Genomic DNA, 24,346 nt, shown 5'->3' with positions numbered 1-24,346 from the left:
TTAACATGTAGATATCATAGCAGGAAATATGTGGTTTAATGCTGCATATTGTTTGCATTGGTAATTTTTATCATTTGTCTCCCCCTAAACTGTGAGGTACTGGAATCCTTCAGGGACACTATAAGTCCACAGGGTAGAAACTCTACTGCCTCAGGTCCATACTATTAGACAGGTAGACACAAAAACAATATGAAAAAGCAAGGTAACAAGCCACCACAAACAAACCAAAATACTTCAATAGCAATCTGTCTACACCAAAGTGGAAGAATGTCAGAGAAGGAATTTAGAAAGTTCGTAATTAAAATGATCTATGAAGGTAAACTATGATGTAAGGAGTGAAATAAGAGAAAACACAGGAAATGAAAGATCAATAAAGAGAGATTGTGAAAAAAATCAAGTGGAAATCCTCAAAATTAAGGAATCAATAACTCAAATTAAAAATTTAATGTAAAGTATCACCAGCAAACTAGAACACTTGGAAGAGCAAGTTTCAGGCAAAGAAGATAAAATATATGATCATGAAAATAAAGTTGACCATGGAGGAAAGATGTTAAGAGACCATGAACAGAACATCCAAGAAATATGGGATAACATGAAAAGATCAAACTGAAGATTTATCAGAAGAGATGAAGGCTTGGAGATACAAACCAAAGGAATGTACAGTCTTTTTAATGAAATAATATCAGAAAATTTCCAAAAACCTTAAAAATGAAATGGAAAATCAAATACAGGAGACTTACAGGACTCCAAGTATACAAAATTACAATAGACCCACACAAGGCACATTATTATAAAAATGCCTAACATACAGAATAAGTTTAGAATTTCAAAGGCTATAATAAAAAAAAAATAACAGGTCACATTCAGAGGGAAACCAATCTGGATATCAGCTGATTTCTCAAACCAGACACTCAAAGCTAGGAGGTCTTGGAATAATATATACCAAGATCTGAAAGAAAATGAATGCCAGTCAAGAATACTATACCCAAGGGCTGGGGATATAGCTCATTTGGTAGAGTGCTTGCCTTGAAAGCACAGGGCCCTGGGTTTGATCCCCAGCACTACAAAAAGAAAAAAAAGAATACTATATCCAGCAAAATTAGGCTTAAGAATTGATGATGAAGTTAAAACCTTCTATGATACATAAAAGTTAAAAGAATTCATAATTAGAAAACATGTACTACAAAACATATTTATTAAAATATTTCATGAATGGGTTGGGATGTAACTCAGTAGCAAAACCCTGGGTTCAATCCCCATTCAAAAAAAAAAAACAGAAAAGAAAACAGAAAAATAGAAAAGAAAGATAAAATATTTCATGAAGAAGAAAGAAAAACTAAAAGTGAAAACTAGCAAAGGGAGGAACTATACTAGAAGGATAGTAAATCAAAGGAGAAACTAATTGAAATTAAAAACCAGAAATAAGTCAAAACAACAGAAAATAAAAATTATTTCTCAATAATAACATTGAATATTAATCACCTAAGCTCATCAATCAAAAGACATAGGCTGGTAGATTAGATTAAAAATAAGACCCAACCATATGGTGTCCAAGAGACTCATCTCATAGGCAAAGACATTCACAGGCTGAAGATAAAAGACGGGAAAAAACTTATTCACATGAATCTCATAAACAAGCAGGGGTTTCTATCCTCATATCAAATGAAGTGGAATTCAAGCCAAAGTTAATCAGAAGGGACTAAGAAAGTCATTTCGTACAACTTAAGGGAATTATCCGTCAACAAGATATAACAATAATAAATATCTATGCTCCAAACAATGGAGCATCTGTGTACATCAAACAGACCCTTCTCAATTTCAAAAATCGAATAGACCACAACACAACAATATTGGGTGACTGCAACACACCTCTCTCACAATTGGATAGATCTTGCAAACAAAAACTAAATAAGAATCTATAGTACTAAACTATACAATTAATAATTTAAACTTCCCAGACATATATAAAATATTTCATCCATTAATGACTGAATAACTTTCTTCTCAGCAGAACATGGATCATTTTCTAAAATACATCATATCCTAGGGAACAAAGCAACTCAGCAAATATAAAAAATAGAGATAATACTTTGCATTCTATCAGCCCATAATGGAATGAAATTAGAAATCAATGATAAAACAAAAAAGTAGAAACTACTCTAATACCTAGTGACTGAATAATATGCTATTGAATGACCAATGGATAACAGAAGAAATCAGGGTTGAAATAAAAAAAAATACTTAGAGGTAAATGAGAATAGTGATACAACATATCAAAATATCTGGGACACATGAAGACAGTGCTAAGAGGAAAGTTTTTTTGCATTAAGCTCACTCATGAAAAGAATAGAAAGTCACCAAATAAATAACCCAACATTTCATCTCAAGGCCTTAGAAAAAGAACAAATCAATGCAGTAGAAGACAGGAAATAATTAAAATCAGAGCCAAAATCAATGAAATTTAAACCAAAAAATTTGCAAAATATCAACTAAACAAAATGTTGGTTCATTCAAAAAATAAATTAAATTAATAATCTCTTAGCCAAGCTAAAAGGGGGATAAGTGCAAATTACTAAAATCCATGATGAAAAAGGAAATATCACCACATACCCTCCTGAAATACAGATGGCAATCAGAAACTATTTTGAAAATTTATATTCCAATAATATAGAAAATCTTGAACACATTGACAAATTTCTAGAGAAATACAACCTACCCACATTGAGTCAGGAGGACATAGAAATTTAAACAGATCAGTTTCAAGCAATGAAGTTGAAGATGCCATCAAAATCCTCCTAACATAAGAGCCCATGGCCAGGCATATTCTCTACTGAGTTCTACCAGACTTTCAGAAAAGAAGTAATACCAATCCTCCTCAAATTACTCCATGAAATAGAAAAGGAGGGAACCCCTTCAAACTCATTCTGTGAAGCTAGTATCAGCCTGATACCAAAACCAGACAGAGACACATCAGGGAAAGAAAACTTCAGTTCAATATCCCTGATGAACATACATGCAAAAATTCTTAATAAAATACTGACAAACTCATACAAAAACATATTATAAAGATAGTGTGCCATGATCAAGTGGGGTTCAGCCCAGGGATGCAAAGTTGGTTCAACATATGGAAATCAGTAAATGTCATTCACTACATCAGTAGATTTAAAGACAAGAATCATAATTATCTCAATAAATGCAAAAATATTTGATAAAATACAACACCCCTTATGTTCAAAACACTAGAATAAATAGGGATAGCAGGAACGTACCTTAACATTTTAAAAGCCACATATGCTAAACCCAAGGCCAACATCATTCTAAAAGAAGGAAAATTCAATGCATTCCCTCTGAGAACTGGAACAAGACAAAGATGCCCTCTTTCACCACTTTTATTCAACATCATTCTTGAAAGTAGCTGGAGCAATTAGACAAAAGAAAGAAATTAAGGAAATATGAATAGAAAACGAAGAATTCAAACTATCACTATTTGCCAATGACATGATTCTATATTTAGAAGATCCAAAAAATTCCACCAGAAACTTCTGGAAGTAATGAACAAATTCAGCCAATTAGCAGGATATAAAATTAACACCCATAAATCAATTATGTTCCTAAAGCCAATGATGAATTAGCTGAAAGTGAAATCAGGAAATCTATCCCATTCACAGTATTCTCAAACAAAATTAAATACTTGGGAATTAATCTAACAAAAGAGATGAAATACCTCTACAATGAAAACTACAGAACACTAAAGAAAAATATTGAAGAAGACCTTAGAAGATGGAAAAATCTCCCATGCTCTTGGATAGGTAGAATTAATATTGTCAAAATTGCCATACTACCAAAATCTCAGATTATTGCAATTCTTATTAAAATTCTAATGATGTTCTTCATAGAAATAGAAAAATCAGTCATGAAATTCATTTGAAAAAATAAGAGGCCCAGCATATCCAAATGAATCCTTAGTGAGAAAAGAGAAGCAGGAGGCATCACAATACCAGAACATAAATTATACCACAGAGCTATAGTAACAAAAACAGCATGATATTGGTACCAAAATAGGCAAGAAGACCAGTGGAACAGAATAAAAGACACAGAGACAAACCCTCATAAATACAATTATCTCCTATTAGACAAAGGCACCATAAACATACATTGGAAAAAAGATAGCCTTTTCAACAAATGGTGCTGGGAACACTGAAAATCCATATGTAGTAGATGAAATTGAACCCCTATCTCTCACCCTGCTCAAAAGTCAACTCAAAGTGGATCAAGGACCTAGGCATTAGACCAGAGACCCTGTGTCTAGTAGAAGAAAATATCTCCATCTTGTCAGCTTAGGAACTGACTTCCTCAACAAGATTCCTAATGTGTAAGAAGTAAAATCAAGAATCAATAAATGGGATGGCATCAAACTGAACAGCTTCACATCAAAGGAATCAATAACGTGAAGAGAACCTATAGAATGGGAGAAAATCTTTGCCACCTGCACCTCAGATAGAGCATTAATCTCCAGGATATATAAAGAACTCAAAAAACATAACACCAATAAAACCCCACAAATAACCAAATCAATAAATGGGCAAAGGAACTGAACAGGAACTTCACAGAAGAAGAAATATGAATGGTCAACAAATATATGAAAAAATGTTCAACATCTCTAGCACTTAGAGAGATGCAAATTAAAACTGCACTGCAGTTTCTTCTCACTCCAGGCAGAATGGCAACAATCAAGAATATAAGCAGCCACAATTTGACCCAGTTTTAGCCATATCAATGTATATATCAGGTTAACACAATAGCTGAGCAATAAAATCAACCTAGGTGCCCTTCAGCAGATGAATGAATAAAAAAGATGTGGTCTATGTACACAATGTAATATTACTCAGCCATAAGAAAGAATGATCTCGTGGCTTTTACTGGTAAATGGATGGATTTGGAGACCATCATGCTGAGTGTAATAAGCCAATTTCAATAAAACAAAGGTCAGAGGTTTGCTCTGATATGTGGTTGCTAACACACAACAAGGTCAGGGGAAGCTTGAAGTTCAGTAGATTTGATAAAGGTGAATGAAGGGGAGGGAGAAGGATAGGAATACGAAAGACAATGGAACGAATCAGACTGTACTTTCCTAAGTTCATAATGAATATACCACCAGTGAAACGCCACATCATGTACAACCACAAGATTGCAATCATAATTAGAGTAAGTTATACTCCATATATCAAAATATACTGTACTGTCCTATATCTCTAAAAAAATAAATTTTTAAATAGAAAAAGAAAAGAAAAGTGACTGGGGGAACATAGACCTCATCTTTTGATGGGAAGATCATCAAAGAATTGTGATCCACCACAATAGGAAAAAAAATATAGACGCATTTGTTGTTCACATGCCATGTTTTTCAATATACCTGCTTTGCTTGATACCTGCAATTAAATAATTCCTTAAAACAATTGTCATACTACATTGAGAAACATCATTAGTGGATAAGAGCATTAGAGTTAGACCAAGCTGGATTTGAATCCTAGTTCTCTTACTGACTGTGTTAACTTGATCAATTAACTAAACTCCCTAAGGCCCTTTTCTCCCTGTCTACAATATGAAGGGTAATAGCAGTACCTAGTCACAGGTCAAATGGAATTAGATTATATAAAATTATTATCAGAGTACCTAGCACATTGTAAGCATTTAGTACTTATCATGGTGATAATATTGATGATAAAGAATTTTTTTATTCTCTCTTTATTGTACACAAATGGGGTGCAACTTTTCATTTCTGTGGTTGTACACAATGTAGATTCACACAATTCTTGTAATCATACAAGTACATAGGTAATAATGTCCATCTCAGTGTACTATCTTTCCTTCCCCCATCCCTTCCTGCCCCGTGTTCCTCTGCACCATTCAAAGTTCCTTCATTCTTCTGTCCCCCTCACCCACCCTCATTATGTATCATCATCCACTTACCAGAGAAAACATTCGACCTTTAGTTCTTTGGGCTTAGCCTATTTCACTTAGCATGATATTTTCTAACTTCATCCACTTGTCAGCAAATGTCATAATTTTATTCTTCTTTATGGCTGAGTAATATTCCATTGTGTATACATACCATAGTTTCTTTATCCATTCATCAACTGAAGGGCATCTAGGTTGGTTCCACAATCTGGCTATTGTGAATTGAGCAGCTATGAACATTGATGTGGCTGCATCACTCTAGTATGCTGATTTTAAGTTCTTTGGGTATAGGCCAAGGAGTGGGCTAGCTGGATCAAATGGTAGTTCCATTCCAAGCTTTCTGAGGAATCTCCATACTGCTTTCCAGAGTGGCTGCACCAATTTGCAACTCCATCAGCAAAGTATGAGTGTGCCTTTTTCCCCACATCCACACGGACTTTTATTATTGTTTATGTTCTTGATAATACCCATTCTAATTAGAGTTAGATGAAATCTTAGGGTAGTTTTAATTTGCATTTCTCTAATTACTAGAGATGATGAGCACTTTTTCATATATTTGTTGATCATCTGTGAAGTGTCTGCTCAGTTCCTTAGCCCATTTATTGTTTGGGTTCTTTGTATTTGGGGTATAAAGTTTTTTATGTTCTTTATAAATTTTGGAGATTAGTACTCTTTCTGAAGTGTGTGTGGAGAAGATTTTCTCCCACTCTGTAGGCTCTCTTTTCACATCAGTGTTTCCTTTGCTGAGAAAAAACTTTTTAACTGTTTGCTTGAATGTTTCCAAACTGGAATATGATGTCAAGAATTTTGTCTTATTCATTTCTTCAAACCCAATAACTCACACAGGTCCTGGCATCAAAATATTGCATACATGAATATTTGGATGAATGAATAGCACCTTAGAAATGACATTTTTCTCCACTGCAACTCACTGTCTCAGATATGTACAGAAAATGGAGGATAATATTGCCAGGTTAAATAAGCATGAGTTGCTAGGTAGCAGGAAAGCTTGAGACTGCACTGAAACTTTACTTAAAATCACAAGGTAAAATTGCAACTCTAAGGAGATAGCTGACCAAACTAATACACAGTATTTGCAGCATTTCCAATAGGCTGGAACTTTGGGAAATATATAAACCTGAAATGTATGAATACAAACCAATACCTCATGGCCAGGTCCAAAGTCAAGAAGGAAGTGGGAAAGAATGTTAAAAGAAGATATAATAAAAGCAAAACAGGACAGAGTATTGTGAAAATGACTTTGGAGGAATTCTTTGGTGTTTTGCACGACTCTTTTATACACTTTCCAATCTCCTTGAGAAGTTTGAATCCTAATATAAGTGGCAATAGTACCTATTTGTTGACAGTAGTCCTCAAGCCAGGCCTGGGTCCAAGAAAAGGGAGAAAATCTCTTGTGTTGTATACTCAATGTGTTTTAAGTTGAACTCGGATTCTTTAGATTCTGAAATACTTATATAAGGCCCATGATGAGCTGGGTTGTAACTCAGTGGTAGAGCACTTGCCTAGCATTGAGAGACACTGGTTTCCATCCTCATCACCACATAAAAAGTAAATAAATAAAATAAAGGTATTGTGTCCATCTACAACTAAAACTATTTTTTAATGGCCCATGATTTCGAATATTTTTTATTTGATTGGCATTGGAAATTCACATCCACTTTGGTACCTAGTAGTTAAAGACAAACAAAAGAAGCAATCCATGTAATAGAAGCCTTTGAAATGTCATGTACAACCTTCCCTCTAGCAAACCCTGGGCAGTGTAGCCTATGGAATTCTTGGCATACAGAACAAAAGAAAGGGAGTTTATCTACTCTGGCTTTAGCCATATGTCATGAATACATTTGCTTTTAAATGAATTTATAAAATATTAATGTAATCATAACCAACAGCAGAGTGGTGAGTACATCGAGCAGGAGTTATATTTATCCTATATATTTGAGGTTTTTTGTTTTTCTCCATTTATTAGTAGACAGTACATAGAGATAGGTATTTCTCGGTCGAAGTGGCAGAACTTGTTTAATGAAGTGATGTTTCTGTAATCTGTGGTAGGGTAGTGTTGTGAGTGACAGAACTATATGAATAACAATGAAGAAGCAAGCAGAACAATAAAAGGAAGATAAACATTTCAGTAGGAAGAGAAAAATAGATGGAATTGTTTAGTTGGCACAATCTAATATGATCTTTTCCCAATGAAAATTAACAGTTTGTAAATGGGTAAGATAATGTTAACAATTTCTCCAAAATCTTCTGCACAAGGAATCAGATTTTCCAACAATGTGAATGGCATTCTGAACCAGTGCATTCTGTAGCACAGCAAGATAGGGTATCAAGGGCCTTATGTTCTCCAAGACCAAATGAAAACCTACACACCCTCCCCTATCCCTAGTATAGAGCTTGGCATATAGAAGTCTGTGTTAGTCAACTTTAGTCCCTGTGATAAATCACTTGACATAAACAATTTCAGGGAGGAAAGGTTTATTTGGGCTCACAGTTTCAGAGCTTTCAGTCCATGGTTGACTGGCTCCATTGTTTTGGACCTGTGGTGAGACAGAATAGCATGGTGGAAGTGTGTAGTGGAGGACAGCTGTTCAGTTGATGGCAGCTAGAAAGCAGGGTAGAGGGAGGAAGGGGTCAGAGAGACAAGATGTAGTTCCCGAGGACATGCCACCAGTGACCTGCTTCCTCCAACCATGCCCTACCTGCATGTAGTTTCTACCAGTTCTCCATGATGCCATCAATTTATTAATCCCTCAGTGACATAATCCAATGATGATGTCAGAGCCCTGAAGATACAATCACTTCTCCAAAGCCCTACCTCTGAACATTGTTACTTCAGGGATCAGGCTTTCAATGCATGAACCTTTGGGCGATACTTCATATCCATACCATAACAGCGGCCTATCACAAATGTTTGTGAAATGTGAGAATGAGAGTCTAAATCAGTGAATTTATAACATTTTGCACATTTTGAATGGAAGGAAGCAAACTCACCTATCAGAACTGTCTTGCCAAGGTCTTATCTATACTGTCCTTTCATCCTTTGAGCTAAATGTCATTATTTATCCCCACTTTTACTAAAAAGGAATGGAATCACATAAATATTAGTAAATTTTCCTCAATGTAACATAACTACTCTTTGGAGGGGAGTAGAGATATGAGAGGTACAGGAGAAAGTGGAAGTGTGTGTGTATGTGTGTGTGTGGTGTACACATGTAAGCATGTTGGGTGAAATGACATATGAGGGCTAAAAGTAAATGTTTTCATGAAAATTAAAATTTCTCTTGGGAGATACATTGTTTCTTCCAAAACCTTTCTACAGTCTTGACCTCTCAGGATGTCAGACATATGAGGATGAGAGATGCTTTAGCTTGTTTGGACTGACTGCAATAGGGAATGCCCATGTGCCACCTACTCATCCATCTTCCCAGACATAGGACCCCTCTTATTAGGCTTGTTAGACTTGAAGTTCTGCTTCTGTGGGAACCACAGTTCTTCCTGCTATTTTGGTTCACATCTTCTAGTATATTAAGGGTCCTCCAGGGTCTCCAGGACCACCTTGAGGACATCCTTATAGGCATTTCCTCTCTGACTTGTGTTGTGAGCATGGTAAAATCTTTAAGAGCAGAACCTGCCACTGTTACTGCAACTGCTGCTGCATTACCAGAACTGCTTCTGCAATGCTTTGTTTGCCATAGACTTGCAAGGTTCTATAGTGAGGACAAGAGTGGGAGATGGGAAAACAAAGAAGTAGAATTACTCCCTTCTCTCAAAGAAATGACATTTTTATATAGAAACAAGAGTTAAACAATGAAATCAATACTGCCCTTAGTCCTAGGCAAGTGAGGCCCCACAATGGGCCCATACCTCTGGGAGGTCCCATGCTTTGGAAGATTTACCTCAATTATCTCAATATTTTACAAGCCCACCCTACAGTGCTGACCACTGGCTAGGCAGCAATGTCAGTAGGGCAGGTGCCCAAATCCAGAATAGGTCCTATCTTTGTTCTGTCCATAAGAAACACCTTTTTTGAAATTTTCTAAGTTCCCCTTCAGTGTCTGTTACTGACCAGGGCTGGCAGTGTCATCTGAGTGAGGAGCCCCAGTCTCCATCTAGACCCCTATGGATCCCTCCATCCATTTTTCCCCTTTAGGCCACTTTCCACTCCTGTGCCCCACAGGTAGAGTCAACTAGATGCTCCTAAGAAGCCTCAGGACTCATGACTGTAGAATCTTCCCAGAGTCTTGGTTCCAGGAGAATGGACTGGCAAGTAAATCACTCCAGATGGATGAAATGGCATTTCTTTCATGGTATCACATGTAACTGTGCCAACAGAATGCTGTCAATGCTGATGTGAGGTGAATCAAATTGTATATATTTATGAGCCCCATAGAAAGATCTTTTTGTCTGCTCACCCTCATACTTTCTAGAGGCATCCTGGAATGAAACAAAAGACAATGTAAAATAAAATAAAATACAGTGGAAACAGTTGTAGAACAGCTTTTAGACCCAGGGTTGAGAATAAACCAGAATAATCTGTAAAGGCCTTTTCAAGGAGACTTAAGCCAGCCATTGGAGCATGGGAGGGAGGAGGGGATTCTGGTAGACATGACTGATTCTAGGCAGGCAAAACAACATGAACAAAGGCAGAGAGGATAGTTCTTATTTTGTGCTATGCACTGTGCTAAAGCACATTACATTCGTCATTTCATTTACTCCTCACAACTCCCTGTAAGGTAGGAGGTATGACCCCTATTTTGCAGCTAGGAAAATGGTAGAGCAAGAACCCAAGTCTGTCTCATACCCAAAACTGTGTGCTTTTAATACCATGCTGTAGTTTAAGAAGAAAGTATATACAATGGACAGTAAGAATCTTTGCCATGATGGAGCCGAGTATGTGTGTTGGAAACTAGTAGAATCAAGATCAGTAAACAAGATGCAATCATTTTATGAAAGATGTTGGGTATCAAAATAAGATGTAGAGACTTCAACCAGCCCTGGTTTAAGAAAACAACAGCCCTACCCTGAAAGGAAAATGTACAAATATAATAAAATATTTGAGAACTGAGAATACTAAGCATATGGTTTTTAAAAAATATTTTGCCTGTGTCTTAGAAAGACTTTTGATTTGAAACTTATGAGGTAAGCTTGTTCCTCTACTTGACCTTGCCTGGTGTCACTTATTGTTCTTTCTTTCCTCTCCTATTTTAGATTTTGATCCTGCTCTTGGAATGATGACTGGAATTCCGCCAATAACTCCAATGATGCCTGGTTTGGGAATAGTACCTCCACCAATTCCTCCTGATATGCCAGTAGTAAAAGAAATCATACACTGCAAAAGCTGCACGCTCTTCCCTCCCAACCCAAGTACTATTCTTTTTCCCATATAAGTCAGTTTTGGTACATAAGAAAGCTTTCTTCTTTTTCAAAAGAATACCCAAGGCCTTCATAGATGTATATACAGAAGATTCACCTAGAAAACAGAAAGCAGGAAAAATTTCTCTTGCTAGTCGAGGTTGATATTATATGGTAGATTTTTGTGTGCTGCTTGCAGTACAAGTGATATAACATTTTTCTAATGCCATATGGTATGAAATTCAAGTGTGCTTGTAGAGAATGAGGCACATGACTCAAATTGCTCAACACTATCACTTGTAGTCTTTGTGTTTCATAGCTGACCTGCATGCTGGTAGTGGCAGAGATTGAGAGTGGTCTGAACCTACCTGAGGCACATGAGAATACGTGCTTGGTGCTAAAACTCTTCCACTGCTACTGGCTAGTCACATATCACTCCAACTACTACTATTCATCTTCTGGGCTACAATGCACAGTGAGATGCAATTCAACTTATTTTATTTTTTACACTTTTTTATTGGTGCATTATTGTTGTATATAATGATGGGATTTGTTCTTACATATTCATACATGCATAAAATATAACAATATAATTTGACCAATATCACACCACAGTTCAACTTATTGGAAGGGCTAAGATGAATGTTTGGACTAAGATTACCTGTAGCCATCTGGGTCAATACAGTTCATGCAGATCTAGAAATCTGTCTTGTCTGCAAAGAATAGGCTTCTTCTTAGAATCACTTTAAAATATCTCTAATAGTAGAGTGGCCATGTTCCAGTTCAAATGTACCAGCAATAATAATTGACTTTAATTATTTTTCCAGATCCACTGGGATTTTATATACTTTAAATGGTTAGAAGCTACTTCTGCACATGACTCAAGCCTCTTAATGCTTTGTCCACAGTTGTAGTGGTGCTGCTATAATGCAAACACTAGAACTGTTTGTCAAGGGACTCATTCAGGGGTTTAAACCACAGATCAAATTATTGCTTTATAAAAATAAATATGAACCTTTTATGTGTGACCTCAGACAAATACTTCATCTCCTACCTTAAACAGGAATCAGTTAATCATGAATCAGGCCCTGATAGGGACCCAGATTCTACTTAGAATAATCTACTTACAACTGAGAGGGTTTTAGAATCAGTCAGGGTTGGTTGCATGGATCTCCATGGCTACTTTTGTGAGTGAAAAATGATCTTAATGCTCTCTGGTTTTGGAAACTGATTGTCAACATGGTACATCCTTCCAGACCAGTAAGAAACCTAGGAGACCAGCATCTCAGAAGACTGTATTAGGAGAAGAGCTAGTATGTCACAAGGAAAGTTAAGGAATGAAGAATGAGATGTCCTTTGTAGCCTTATTTACCAGTTCAAATGAATTTTTGCTTAGTACCTACGTGGATAAGTAATACTGTTTTTTGATCTTCATTCCACTGTCCTCTACGTATGTGCAAGCTGTTTTTCTTTTTCTTCCAATGTGTTGCTTTTGGCTTAGAGAAAGCTTTGCACCCCTGATAATACCGTTTTTGTGTTAAATGCCATGAATTTAGTTATTTCCAGTGTTAAAACCTCATGCTCATGAAAAGGTAGAATTCTGTTGATTTAATAATTCATGTATCACACAAATGGCTTGCACTAAGCTTTCACTGTCTCAGTGAAGTCTAAGCTAACAGAATGACTCACAACCTAAAATGCCCTGGTTGGGTGCAATAGATGACTTTAAGGATGTACTGTTTCTAAATTGCCAAAGAATAGCACTCATGCCTTGTTTTTATAACACAAATCACATTATTGAGCAGTCTTTGAATGCATGTCAAAATATATAACTTAAAGAGACTAACTTCATAGTCTTTAGTAAAAGAAATAGTCAGAAATCTCTCAAATACACTTATTATCTTTCTCTACCTGCAGCCATGCCTTCTCAGTTCTGAGTCAGAAGGGCCACAGAGTAAGAGGGAAACATCATATCCTCACAACTGAATTCTTCAGTTCTTCATCCTTTGTACTAAGAATGCTAGCAGGGCAATTAGTGCCAGTAAAAGAGTGGCTTCGGGAAGGAACCTGTCTTTGGAACTGAATTATAAAATAACATTCCTGACAAAGCTTAAAGTAGACTGGTATTCTATTTGCTTTTTAGAGTCTGAATTTTTTTAAAGGGGGCTCTGTTTAATTGTGTGGGGAAAAACTAAACTGAGGCACCTCATTTAGTTCTTTGCTTGAAAGCATGGTAAAAGTGCCATTTTTGTTAACAGTGCTAAGACTAGTCTTTGTGAAGGTGAAACAAGAACAGGGAGCTGGTGTGACTGAACTCCTTATCTCCACCATCCCTGCCTTATAAGTCCTTCGTTATAAACTCCACTACTTAATCCTGCCTGTCTCTGGTATAGTATCTTGCACTCAGTGGCCTCCAACTCTAAAGTTCCTCTTAGCAATAAGGTCCTATGGTTTAGAGACTCTTACAGTCTCTTTATTTACCATTCAGGCTGCTTCTAAGTCTGTTGCTTTATTAAAAAGTATCATTGCCATCAATTCCTTCCCCTTCATCCAAATGTTAGTCACATGAGGTTCTCATTGCACACAGTTTCATAGTCCCGTTCCTGACCTTAAAAAGCTTTCACTGTTTGGTTTCATGTGTGACTGTCTTCAACCCATCATTTCTATTTGCCACATACCCATCCTTTTATTCAGGTTCAACTGCTTCTGACCTCATACTCCTTGCACTCCCGTCCAGCCCAACTCCAAGTATACACTCTCCTGGAACACTTCTGCATGAATGGTACTGAAAGTAAATCTGTGGTGAATTACTCTAGTGCATTGTCATTAAAATAGTGGATGCTAAATCCAGTGGGTACATCTTAGTCCTTAAATTGTTTTATTTATCTGTATTTTTTGAATGACAGAGGGAGGGATGGGTGGATGGATGATAGATGGTGACAGAAAGAGTGGTCATAGGTATAGAAGCAAACCAAGAGAATGGGGGGTGGTAATTACTACTACATTTGATGACTTCTAAATCTGTATTTCCAGTCTATATCTCTCTTCAGAGATTCAGACCCTACCTACTGGACTTTTTTAGGTGAATCCTCATCAAATGAACCAAAATTGTATGATAATATGGTACAAGATTTTAAGTCAAGAGAATTATGTTCTCCTCCCTTCTAATTAGCTGTGTGATCTTGATAAGTCATATAACCTCCTTGGATCTCATTTTCCTCATCTGTAAAACAAGGCTATTTGGTTAGATTAGCTTAGATACCTCCAAGGCTTCACCCATTTATAGTTATGATTATACACACTAAAAATATAGCACTATTATAACTATATACCTGGGTAAAACCCTTCAGTGTTTATTAGGAAAAGCAGGAGCAATTTGGTTGGTGGTACTTAGAGCTTTGTACCTTCACTGGAACAGGCAGGATAGTGAGTGCTAAAACTCTAAAGTAACACAGGCCCAATTCTCCACCAATGAATAACCATAAAAATTTTGGTAAGTAACTTAACCTGTCTGATCCAAACTAGGTAAAATCAGACCTGGTCTAAAAATTCAGTGGGTCATATTCAACAGGAGTAGAACAAGCCTAGTCTTATAAAGATAAATGGTGAGCGAGTATCCCATTGTTCTGATTCCCAGGATTTGGAGGTATAGCAAAAACAAACTCTCTGAAACACACTTTATTTTTCATAGGGTGGGTATCAGAGATATACTGAGTTCCCAATTAGCAATTCTTTGCAATGTGACAGGAGGACAACACCATCTCTATAGAAAACTCAATTTTGCCAAGATCTTTTCACTTCAGCTGCTAGACCTTCTGTAAGTAGAGGTTACACTTTGAGTCTACTGGAAATAACAGTAAATGGGGAATAAATTATGGAATATCATCTGTTATCTTTTTCCAGGTATGTTGGAAAACACCCAGGAGCCAGGAAAATAATTTTGTTTTGATTTTCATTTTACTATATCAAAATATACAGATCCCATTTTGGCTCTCAGAGCTGAGTTCTATAAAGAGAATTAGAGAAAATGGGTAAATTGAGCTTTAATAACAATTTTCCAGCCTTCAGATTATAGCCAGTCAGTTTAGATTACATTAAAATGCATCCGACCCCTGTTGATTGTCTTGGGGGCCTTCAATCTTGGGCTGTCTAATAAAATCAACTCAGAGACTTTGCATCATATAAATTCCAGCAAATCAGCTGAGTGATCTGTGATGCTCCCTTGAAAAGTAAGATACAAGTAGTTTATAAATCCTCTATACTCTGCTCTCCCTCACTTCTCAGAGATCAGCAGTGACTCTGATCCTAATGTTGATTGCCCCAACACAGCTCCCCAGAGGGGATTCTTGGATGTAATTAGAATTGCTGGAAGTGTCTCTCTTTTTCCATTACCAGAGATTAGTATTTTATACTCTGAGTTATCTTGAATCTTTTTACATGGACGTTTTCTTGGTCTCTATACTGAGTGGTGACTTAGATGCTACAAAGCTTAGTACCTAACGTGATGAATGGGTGGAGATTAAATTTGCTTTCCAATGGGGTTATCATTGCTGTGCCCTGATCACTGTATTTCAGTGGGATTAGAAAAATCAGGTCCAGATAACAAAGTGCTTTGAGCTGTTAATTAAGGAACTTGTACTATCCATTAAAGAAGATAATACAGCCATTTCCTTGCTTGGTGGCATACACCTAAATCTCAGCAAATGCTATCAAAGAGACTTTCTACATTTACCCAAGGAAAATAAATAAATCCCTGGCATTCTTGACATTGCCCCTTTACTTAGCAGTTACCACCGAAGAATCACAGCATCTAAATAGGGTTATAACTTCATCACAGAATTTTAAACCCACAAATGTAGTCAGGAAAAGGAGCCTTTGCATTTTCAGTGTTACACACAACTACAGCAGTAATCACACTTCCCTTAGAGTCTCTCAATGGACCAAAAGTAAGACTTGAATAAACTCAAACAACATAAAAAGGTGATTTTTGCTTCACCAATGATTTTTTTTACCATCCAGTCCTTTAAGAGTAAACATCAAAAGGGTTCTTATTCTAAAATAGGACTTTATTCTAAAGCCTTTGGTTTGAAAACACAAATCTAACTATACAGATGCTCTTGAAATTTCTTTACCTATATATGCAGTGACTGGGTTTTATTACATAGGCAAAGCCATGTGTGTCTTCATAGCTGTAGATTTCTCTCTCCATATGAATGATTCCTTCTCAAACTGAACCTCCTCTCAAGGTCTGAGTAAAGCAAAGGGTCTGGGAGAGTGGAAGTCCAGGTCTTACCTACCACTACACTCCAGACATGTGTGGAGTCTTAGCCCCAGATTGGAAATTAGGAAGCCTGGGTTCTATAATACTAAATGATAACACCATAATGACTACTATTTATTGGGAAACTCTTAAATACTAGGCATTGTACCACATGCAATATGCATAGTATAATATCAATTATCCTATAAAAGCTCTTGGGAGGTAGAAAACAATATCCCTATTTTAAAGATAAGAAAAGACTTTTTTCAGAGGCTGTGTAATTTTCTGGAAATACAGATGGTGAGTTTACCTGCTCTAAGTTCATGGTCTTTCCCTTTCTATCTAATGTGGTGCCCTTAAATGAAATATAACTTGGTTCAGCCAAGGTTTTTCTCTGTAATATTAGAAATTTAGACTATGTCAGTATTTTTCAACCACAGTTACAGAATAGAACTGCCTGAGAACTCAAAAACTAAAAAACAACAACAAAATAATCCTAATGCATACTCTGTATCCTGGACTAATCAATTCGTACTCATTGGGGTGAGACCAGGCATTGTTTAACTACCAAGTAGATTCTGTTGTGCTGCTTGAGCTAACAATAACCAGAACCATGGTGGCTAGAATTCTTTCCAACACTTTAAAATTCGAAAACATAACTCTCAAACAATTCTGGTCCTCATTGTCCCCCTTTTGACTAAAAGCACAGTATCACATAGTGACCATACTAAGTCATTTCAGATTCCTGCTCACTAATTTTCTCATTCCCTCCAAACCTTTCAGATAGAAAAACAACAACAAAATGAGCTCTTGAAATTATATATATTTTTAAAATTAACAATTTATAAGTTCCCTAAATTTCATTATCCCCTTTGTAGAGAGAAAGAGGACATCAGTAGAAACTAAATATTCTTAACCACAAGTAGAACAGAGAGCCATAACAAACTGAGAAAGCTAGAGATGCTGATACCCAAAGAAGCTCCCAAATCAACTGCTTACTAACTTGGGTAAGAGTCAGGTGGGGGCCTTGACTTAATCTATAAGCAAGACTCATTTATTTTTGCATGTAAGCTCTAAATCACTGGTTGTTGAGCTCTCCAAATCTTGAACTGGCAGAATTGTTGTTAAGGGCTGAATGGAAAGAATGGATTACACAAAATAAATCCTTGCAGATACAAAACCAACATCAGAAAAACCCATGACCAAAAAAAAAAAAAAAAAACCCATGACCATCATGCTTTGTTTTGTTGGACTATGAACTGTGGGATTTTGCTTAGAAAATGCTTTGATACATATAAATACTAACAAGGAACTGGCAGAAACAAGAGGCTTTATGTATGAGTGAGTAGAAACATGTTTTTTTAAGCAGAGGGAAATCATCTCATTAAGTAGGTTTTTAATGGCTCTCTATGGCCAAATTTATCTCACTTTAGTTAATGATTTCCCACATGAGCTTACTCTCTCTGCTGTCTTTCATACTTCCCTCTAAATGCTGCAAGATTGGATCTGGACCTCGCTTCTCCAGCAAAGAATTGGAAGAAAGGCTCACTGATAAATATATAAAAACTAAGAATATAAAAGGGATAACTTTTACTTTTTACTGACTTGTTTAATGACATTATTCTGACAGTTGCAAACACTTTTATAAATATTAACCTCATCATTGTCAAACCAATCCTGAAACAGTTTATAATCAGCTTCTCATCACTGTGACCAAAATACCTGAGAACAAAAAATCAGAGGAGGAATAGTTTTGGCTCAGGGTTTCAGAGATTCAGTCTGTGGTCGACTCACTCCATCACCACTTTGGGCCTAAGGTGAAGCAGAAATCATGGCAGTTAAGAAGCAGAGAGAGAAGGGATAGGGCCACAGAGAAGATGAACTCTTCCAGAACATGCCTCTAATGTCCCACTTCCTCCAGCCACAACCCACCTTCCTACAGTTACCACCCAGTCAGTGGACTGTCCAGTCCAGTCAGTGGACTGACTAGGTTACAACTCTCACATTTCAATCATTTCACCTTCTTACATTAATACAAGAGCTTTGGGAGGACAGCTTATATCCAAATCATAACACAGTTCTTTCAGTAAGCATAAACAGAATATAGTAACTTTAATCTAAATTAAACCCTTTCCCAGAGACCTTGGTTCTGAGAACTTCTGAAAGTAAGAATTGAAACTGAGATTTCCCCCACTATTTTCTTAATAAAAATGACTGAAAATTTGGCATAGCTGGCTTATCACAGCAAAAGTAATGAACAAAACTAAACAGCTGTGGATGGAACGGATCCCTGGATGGGATCTGAGTATTTATCCTCTAGACACAAAATCATTGAATAAAACTATTTTCAGGGTCATGCAATCAATTTTCTGTGGGGCAGAAATGAGCATTTGGAGACCACATACTTCTGGTACTCCTAGGCAAAACTTTGTTGGGGACAGTAGGGCTATCTGTGAGAAATGTTAAATTTTTAAGAGGTCTATCTCAGGCAAACATTTTAATTTCAAATTCTTTTGCCCTTACACTTAGATCTCCCACCTCCTGCAACCCGAGAAAGACCACCAGGATGCAAAACAGTATTTGTGGGTGGCCTGCCTGAAAATGGGACAGAGCAGATCATTGTGGAAGTGTTTGAACAGTGTGGAGAGATCATTGCTATCCGGAAGAGCAAAAAGAACTTCTGTCACATTCGCTTTGCTGAGGAATACATGGTGGACAAAGCCCTTTATCTATCTGGTAGGTGTATAGGTGTGAAGATTGTTCCTACTAAGCACAATGCAGAAATTGGGGATCAATTTGCATCTGTAGCAGCTAAAATACAGTCTTGATGTTACCCACTTTAGACTTCAGAAATGGAAAATGCATGTTACTTCCTACCTTCCCCCTTAAATGCTCCTTAGTAGCCCCCGATTGTCGGTTAGATAACTCCAGGCTCATTACATGTGGCATCTAAAGGCCTTGATTATATGTTCCACCTCTCAGCATCAACTCCTAAGTTTTCCTGCACACACCGTGTCCTAACTACACTAAATAAATTCTAGCTCCCAGAATGTGCCATGGTATTTTATGCCTTTTCCTCTGACTAGAATTACCTTTTCCACCCTCACTCTCCACATACATCTTCATATCCTAATGCTGCAACTGGAGCACAACCTTTCTTGAAAGCTATCTCTGACTCATCTGTCCCTTCTGCACCAAGATGATTTAGGCACTCCTTCCTGAGTGCTTCCATAGTACCTGGTGCTTCTCCTAACATGACACCTATAATATCAGTGATAGAACTCACTCTTTCCACATTCATCTCCCTGACCAAAGTGTGAACCCCTTAAAGGTGAGAACTGTGTCTGATTTAACATTGAATCCCAATGACTAGTGTATAGCCTAGCACTATAATAAATGCTCAAAAATGGTTATAGAAATGTCTTAGTCCATTTTCTGTCATGAGAACAAAAAACCTGAGACTGGGTAGTTTATGAAGAATAGAAGTTTATTTGACTTGTGTTTCTGGAGGCTAGGAAGACCAAGAGCATGGCATTGGCATCTGCTCACTGATGAGAACCTTCTCACTGCATCATAACATGACAGAGGGCATCACATTGTGAGACAGAACAAGTATGCTAGCCTGGGACTCTCTTCCCCTTCTTATGAAGGAACTAATGCCATCTTGGGGACCTCACCCTTATGATCTCATCTAGTCCTAATTACTCCCCGACAGTCCCCACTTTCAAACACCATTAACATATTAATTTGGAGATTACATTTCCAACATATGAACTTTTGGGAGACATTTGAGCCATCACAGGAAGTTAGTTATTAAATATTTATTGCCTGATAGGCAATAAATATTTTGCTATATCTTTGGAATATAGCAAAGATTGTGACAGATTTTTTGCCATCAGGGATGTTACATTCTGGCAATGGAAAGATGTTATATATGAACAAATAAATATATTAATATCAGGTACTTATAAATGCCCTGAAAAAGAAAAAATGATTAATTTACCTAGGGTTATTAGGAAATAAAATTTTCCTTAACATTTGAACTGAAACCTGAACAATGTGAAAGGAGATTGCCTTGTGAACATCTCAGAGAGGAGTACTCTCAGCCATGACCTATGTGGGGAGGGAATAGGTAACTGTTGGAGGTGTGGGCCAGCTGGAAATAAAAAGCTAGAAAAGTAATATTAAGAAATAAACACAAAAGACAAGAAGTATATTTTTTCAAAGTGGGTCTGGTCCTAACTAAAGGAAAACGTCCACAATTGCTTTATTTATGTGAAACACACCGAAGGAATTTATTGTGAGGAAGGGTTCTTCAAGGTAAGCAAGAAGCGAGAGGCTACAGGGAATTGGCCTTGTTGAAGACTTACTTGCATGGTAATTCTTCCTCCTCCAGGGCGCTGGTGCCACAAGGCTAGTTAGGCATTACTGGTATCTCTTTCACCCCAGGGTAGCAGGCATTTAAATTCAAAGCTATGGAACCCATAAATTCCTTGCCAGGCATAGAATCTGCCCCATTAACAGCGGCTTCCTGCAAATGGGCGTGTCTTTCTACACACCTAAACACTGGGAAAGATTCCCAGATGTGGCAGTCAAGCTGTCCAGGGCTATGGAGTTCAGAGCAATGATTCATTTGTCCCTCCCAACAGAGTAATCCAAAGTAAGGAACAGCCAACCACAGTCCCTGAGATGAAAATGGACTTGGCATGTTCAACCAGAGGATAGAAGTTTAGCATGGACCTTGTAAACTATGGTAACGAGTTTTATTCTGGAGTCCGTGGAGGCTTTTAAGAAATAAAGTGATGTGAGCTGATTTACATTCTAGAAATATTACTTCTAAGTAGAAGGTGGACTGAGGGGTTTGAGAGAAGGTAATGTTTTAGTCAGCTTTGTGTTGCTGTGCCCAGAATACCCAGCAAGAACAACTTAGAGGAGGAAAATTTATTTGGGGCTTTTGGTTTTATAGGTCTCAGTTCATAGATGGGTGAGTCCATTGCTCTTGGCCCCAAGTGAGGCAGCACATCTTTTAAGAGCATAACAGAGGAGCAATGCTCCATTCATGGCAGCCAGGAAGCAGAGAAAGGGGAGGAAGAGGACACAGGGAAAATGAACCCTTCCAGGATACATCCCCAGTATTCCACTTCCTCCAACCACATCCTACCTTGTTACAGTTACTACCCAGCTAATCCATTCAAATTAGGATAGACTGGTGAGGTTACAGCTCTCACAGTCCAATCATTTTACCTCTGAACATTCCCGCATTAACATGGAGCTTTTAGGAGATACCTCATATCCAAACCATAACAGGAAGTAATTAGGACATAGTTTAACTATCATTAGTCTAATCCCAAAGTGATAGTGGCTCATGTAGTACAGCTGGAGTGGAGTTAGTAAAAACTGCTTTCCATAAAGTCTTCTGTTCATGGTAAAAATTCAGATCTGGGGCAATTGAGGGAAGAAATTCTAATAGGAATGATTTCTGTAAAGTATTTTAAAGTGAAGCCCCTTGCCTTTTGGGTTAGTTTGAAGATACAGTTTTATGATTGATCTTTTCCTTATTTTGAATTGATATTGTTCTTTATGGGGCAGTGGTCAAATTTGCTAGAAGGAAGAAGACAGGGTAACTGGAAAGGGCGTAAAACAATTAACTATTTCTTCTTTGCCTAAGAGTAATGTTTTGGAAGAATTGAGTTCAAGTACTAGGCATTTTTTATGACAACATCTTCATTCATGTAACAGATGCTTACTGAACATCTGCTTTGTATAAAGTATTATGCTAGATGTTGTGCAAAATAGAAAATGAGTAAAACCTAATTCTTCCCCTTAATGAACTTAAGGTTAGTGTATAGCCGTATATTCATTCATTAAAGAAACATTTATTCAGTACTAGACATTGTTCCAACACTGATAAGACACATCACTACTACTACTGATAATAATAATTGACAGCTATGAATACCATTGTGGAAAGAGGGAGGGTGAGGAAGAGAGAGAAAATATGAATATTTCTGATTCCTAACTGAGGTTATCAAGAAAGGTCTCATTTGCACCAAGTCTTTGACAAAGAGAAAACATTTGTTTGTGGATAGTGGAATATGGAAGAAACAGCATGAGCACTGTTGCAAAGGTGGAAAGCTATGGCAAACATTCAGAAAACAGTTGGTGGTGGTTTGTGTGCTTAGTAGACATAAGAAGAGGAGGGAAAACATCAGTTGTTACCCACTTTGAAAGGTTTAACAGTTGGGCCTTTACTCCTCATGTAATAGGAAATGGTTGAAGAAATTTTTGAACATGGGAAATGATTGCTTCTGAAAGATTAATCTGACAGCTCTGTGTATAAATGGGTTAGAGAAGAGAATAGTAAAGAGGAGAGGAGAAGTTTGTTGTAATAGGTCAGGGAAGAGGTGGAGGGCATTTGAAAAAGTAGGCTAGATACGTGGGGGAGGAGAGAAGGAGATAGATGTAGCATACTCTTGATGCAGTTGCTTTAAGTGCTATGGAAGCTAACACAATCTAATCTGGCTGCTATTAGATAGCAGTCAGCAACATAACAGAGCATTCCACAGTAGACTATTTTAATAAGAACGTAAATATCTCAAAAAGCGCTGAGTAGTCATGCATTAAAGGCAACATACTGCTCAGGAGGCACCATCTAAACATCACTGAAATCAGCTCTGTTAACAACCATCACCTAGAAACATTTTCAGGGTGCCAAAGGAAAGGAATAGCAGTCAGTGTTGTGAAAATAATTATTTTTTTCCCTTTAAATTTGAACCTACTCCCTGGAAGTTCAAAAATGCTAGAAATCTCCTGAAAGGGATGTATGCTATCTTGCCTTATAAAACACAGTGATTAAAACAAACAAGCAAATAAAAATTTCTTAGAAAAGAGACCAGAAAACATAGAAAGGAATGAAGAAAGGATCTTTATTACTAGATTTAAGCACCTTTGGGAGCTGTACCCACCCATAGCATCATAGCATCTTAATATGGTTTATATAGAACTTTGATTTCATCCTCTCTTTTGATTCTTTCCACAATCCTGGGTGAATTGGCAAGGTAATCATTTATAGCCCTGTCTTTTTGATGGCTTGGATGATCAAGTAAGATACATAGGTGTAAGGGTACATTACAAACTGCAAAGGGGTCTAGAAAAGTTTGCTTATGAAATGTGATTTTTCTTCTTTATCAAATGAGTGTATGACCATTTTAGTGTTCCTTGGCATCGTTCTTTAAAACAACTATATTGAGGTATAATAATTGACATATAATGACCTTCACATAGTTCAAAAATATAATTGTATTATATTTAATATATGTATATACAGCTGTTAAACTATCACCAACAGTCATAAAATAAATATGCCTGCCTGCCATCCCCAAAAGCTTCCTTCATGTCCTTTTTGTAATCTCTTCCTCCTACCCTCCCTACTGCCTTCTCAGGCAACCACTTATCTGTTCCCTATCAGATTAGTATGCATTTTCTAGAAATTCATATAAATGGAATCATACATTATGTATGCTCTTCCTTCCTTTGTATAGATCCATATTTCCATTTGGTATCATTTTCTCTACGCTTGAATTTCCTTTAACAGTTTTTTGTAGTACAGGTCTGCTCCTGATGAACTCTGTCAGCATTTGTGTGTTTTGAAAAAAAATCATTTCGCTTTCTTTTTGAAAGATCTTTTTTTTGCACATAGATTTCTAGGTTGACAGGTTTTTCCCACCCCTCTCTCAGATGTTGTTCCACTAACTT

At 37.0% G+C, this 24,346-nt stretch overlaps 1 protein-coding gene across 5 annotated transcripts in view; it reads left to right on the top strand.

Annotated features, from left to right (window-relative positions):
- The window catches only part of Enox2 (ecto-NOX disulfide-thiol exchanger 2), a 333,888-nt gene that overhangs the window by 244,918 nt on the left and 64,624 nt on the right, over positions 1–24,346 (top strand). For 4 of the 5 annotated variants that reach the window (XM_047536718.1, XM_047536717.1, XM_047536714.1 and 1 more), the window contains 2 exons: positions 11,188–11,343; positions 19,121–19,327. In XM_047536718.1, coding sequence (XP_047392674.1) covers positions 11,188–11,343; positions 19,121–19,327 — 363 coding nt within the window. Of the gene's footprint in view, positions 1–10,156; positions 10,335–11,187; positions 11,344–19,120; positions 19,328–24,346 lie in introns of all 5 variants that reach the window. The other variant, XM_047536719.1, reaches the window with a different exon arrangement.

Source organism: Sciurus carolinensis, chromosome X (genome assembly GCF_902686445.1).
Source record: "Sciurus carolinensis chromosome X, mSciCar1.2, whole genome shotgun sequence".
NCBI classification, from domain to species: domain Eukaryota; kingdom Metazoa; phylum Chordata; class Mammalia; order Rodentia; family Sciuridae; genus Sciurus; species Sciurus carolinensis.
This window is presented reverse-complemented; position numbering and strand designations above follow the sequence as displayed.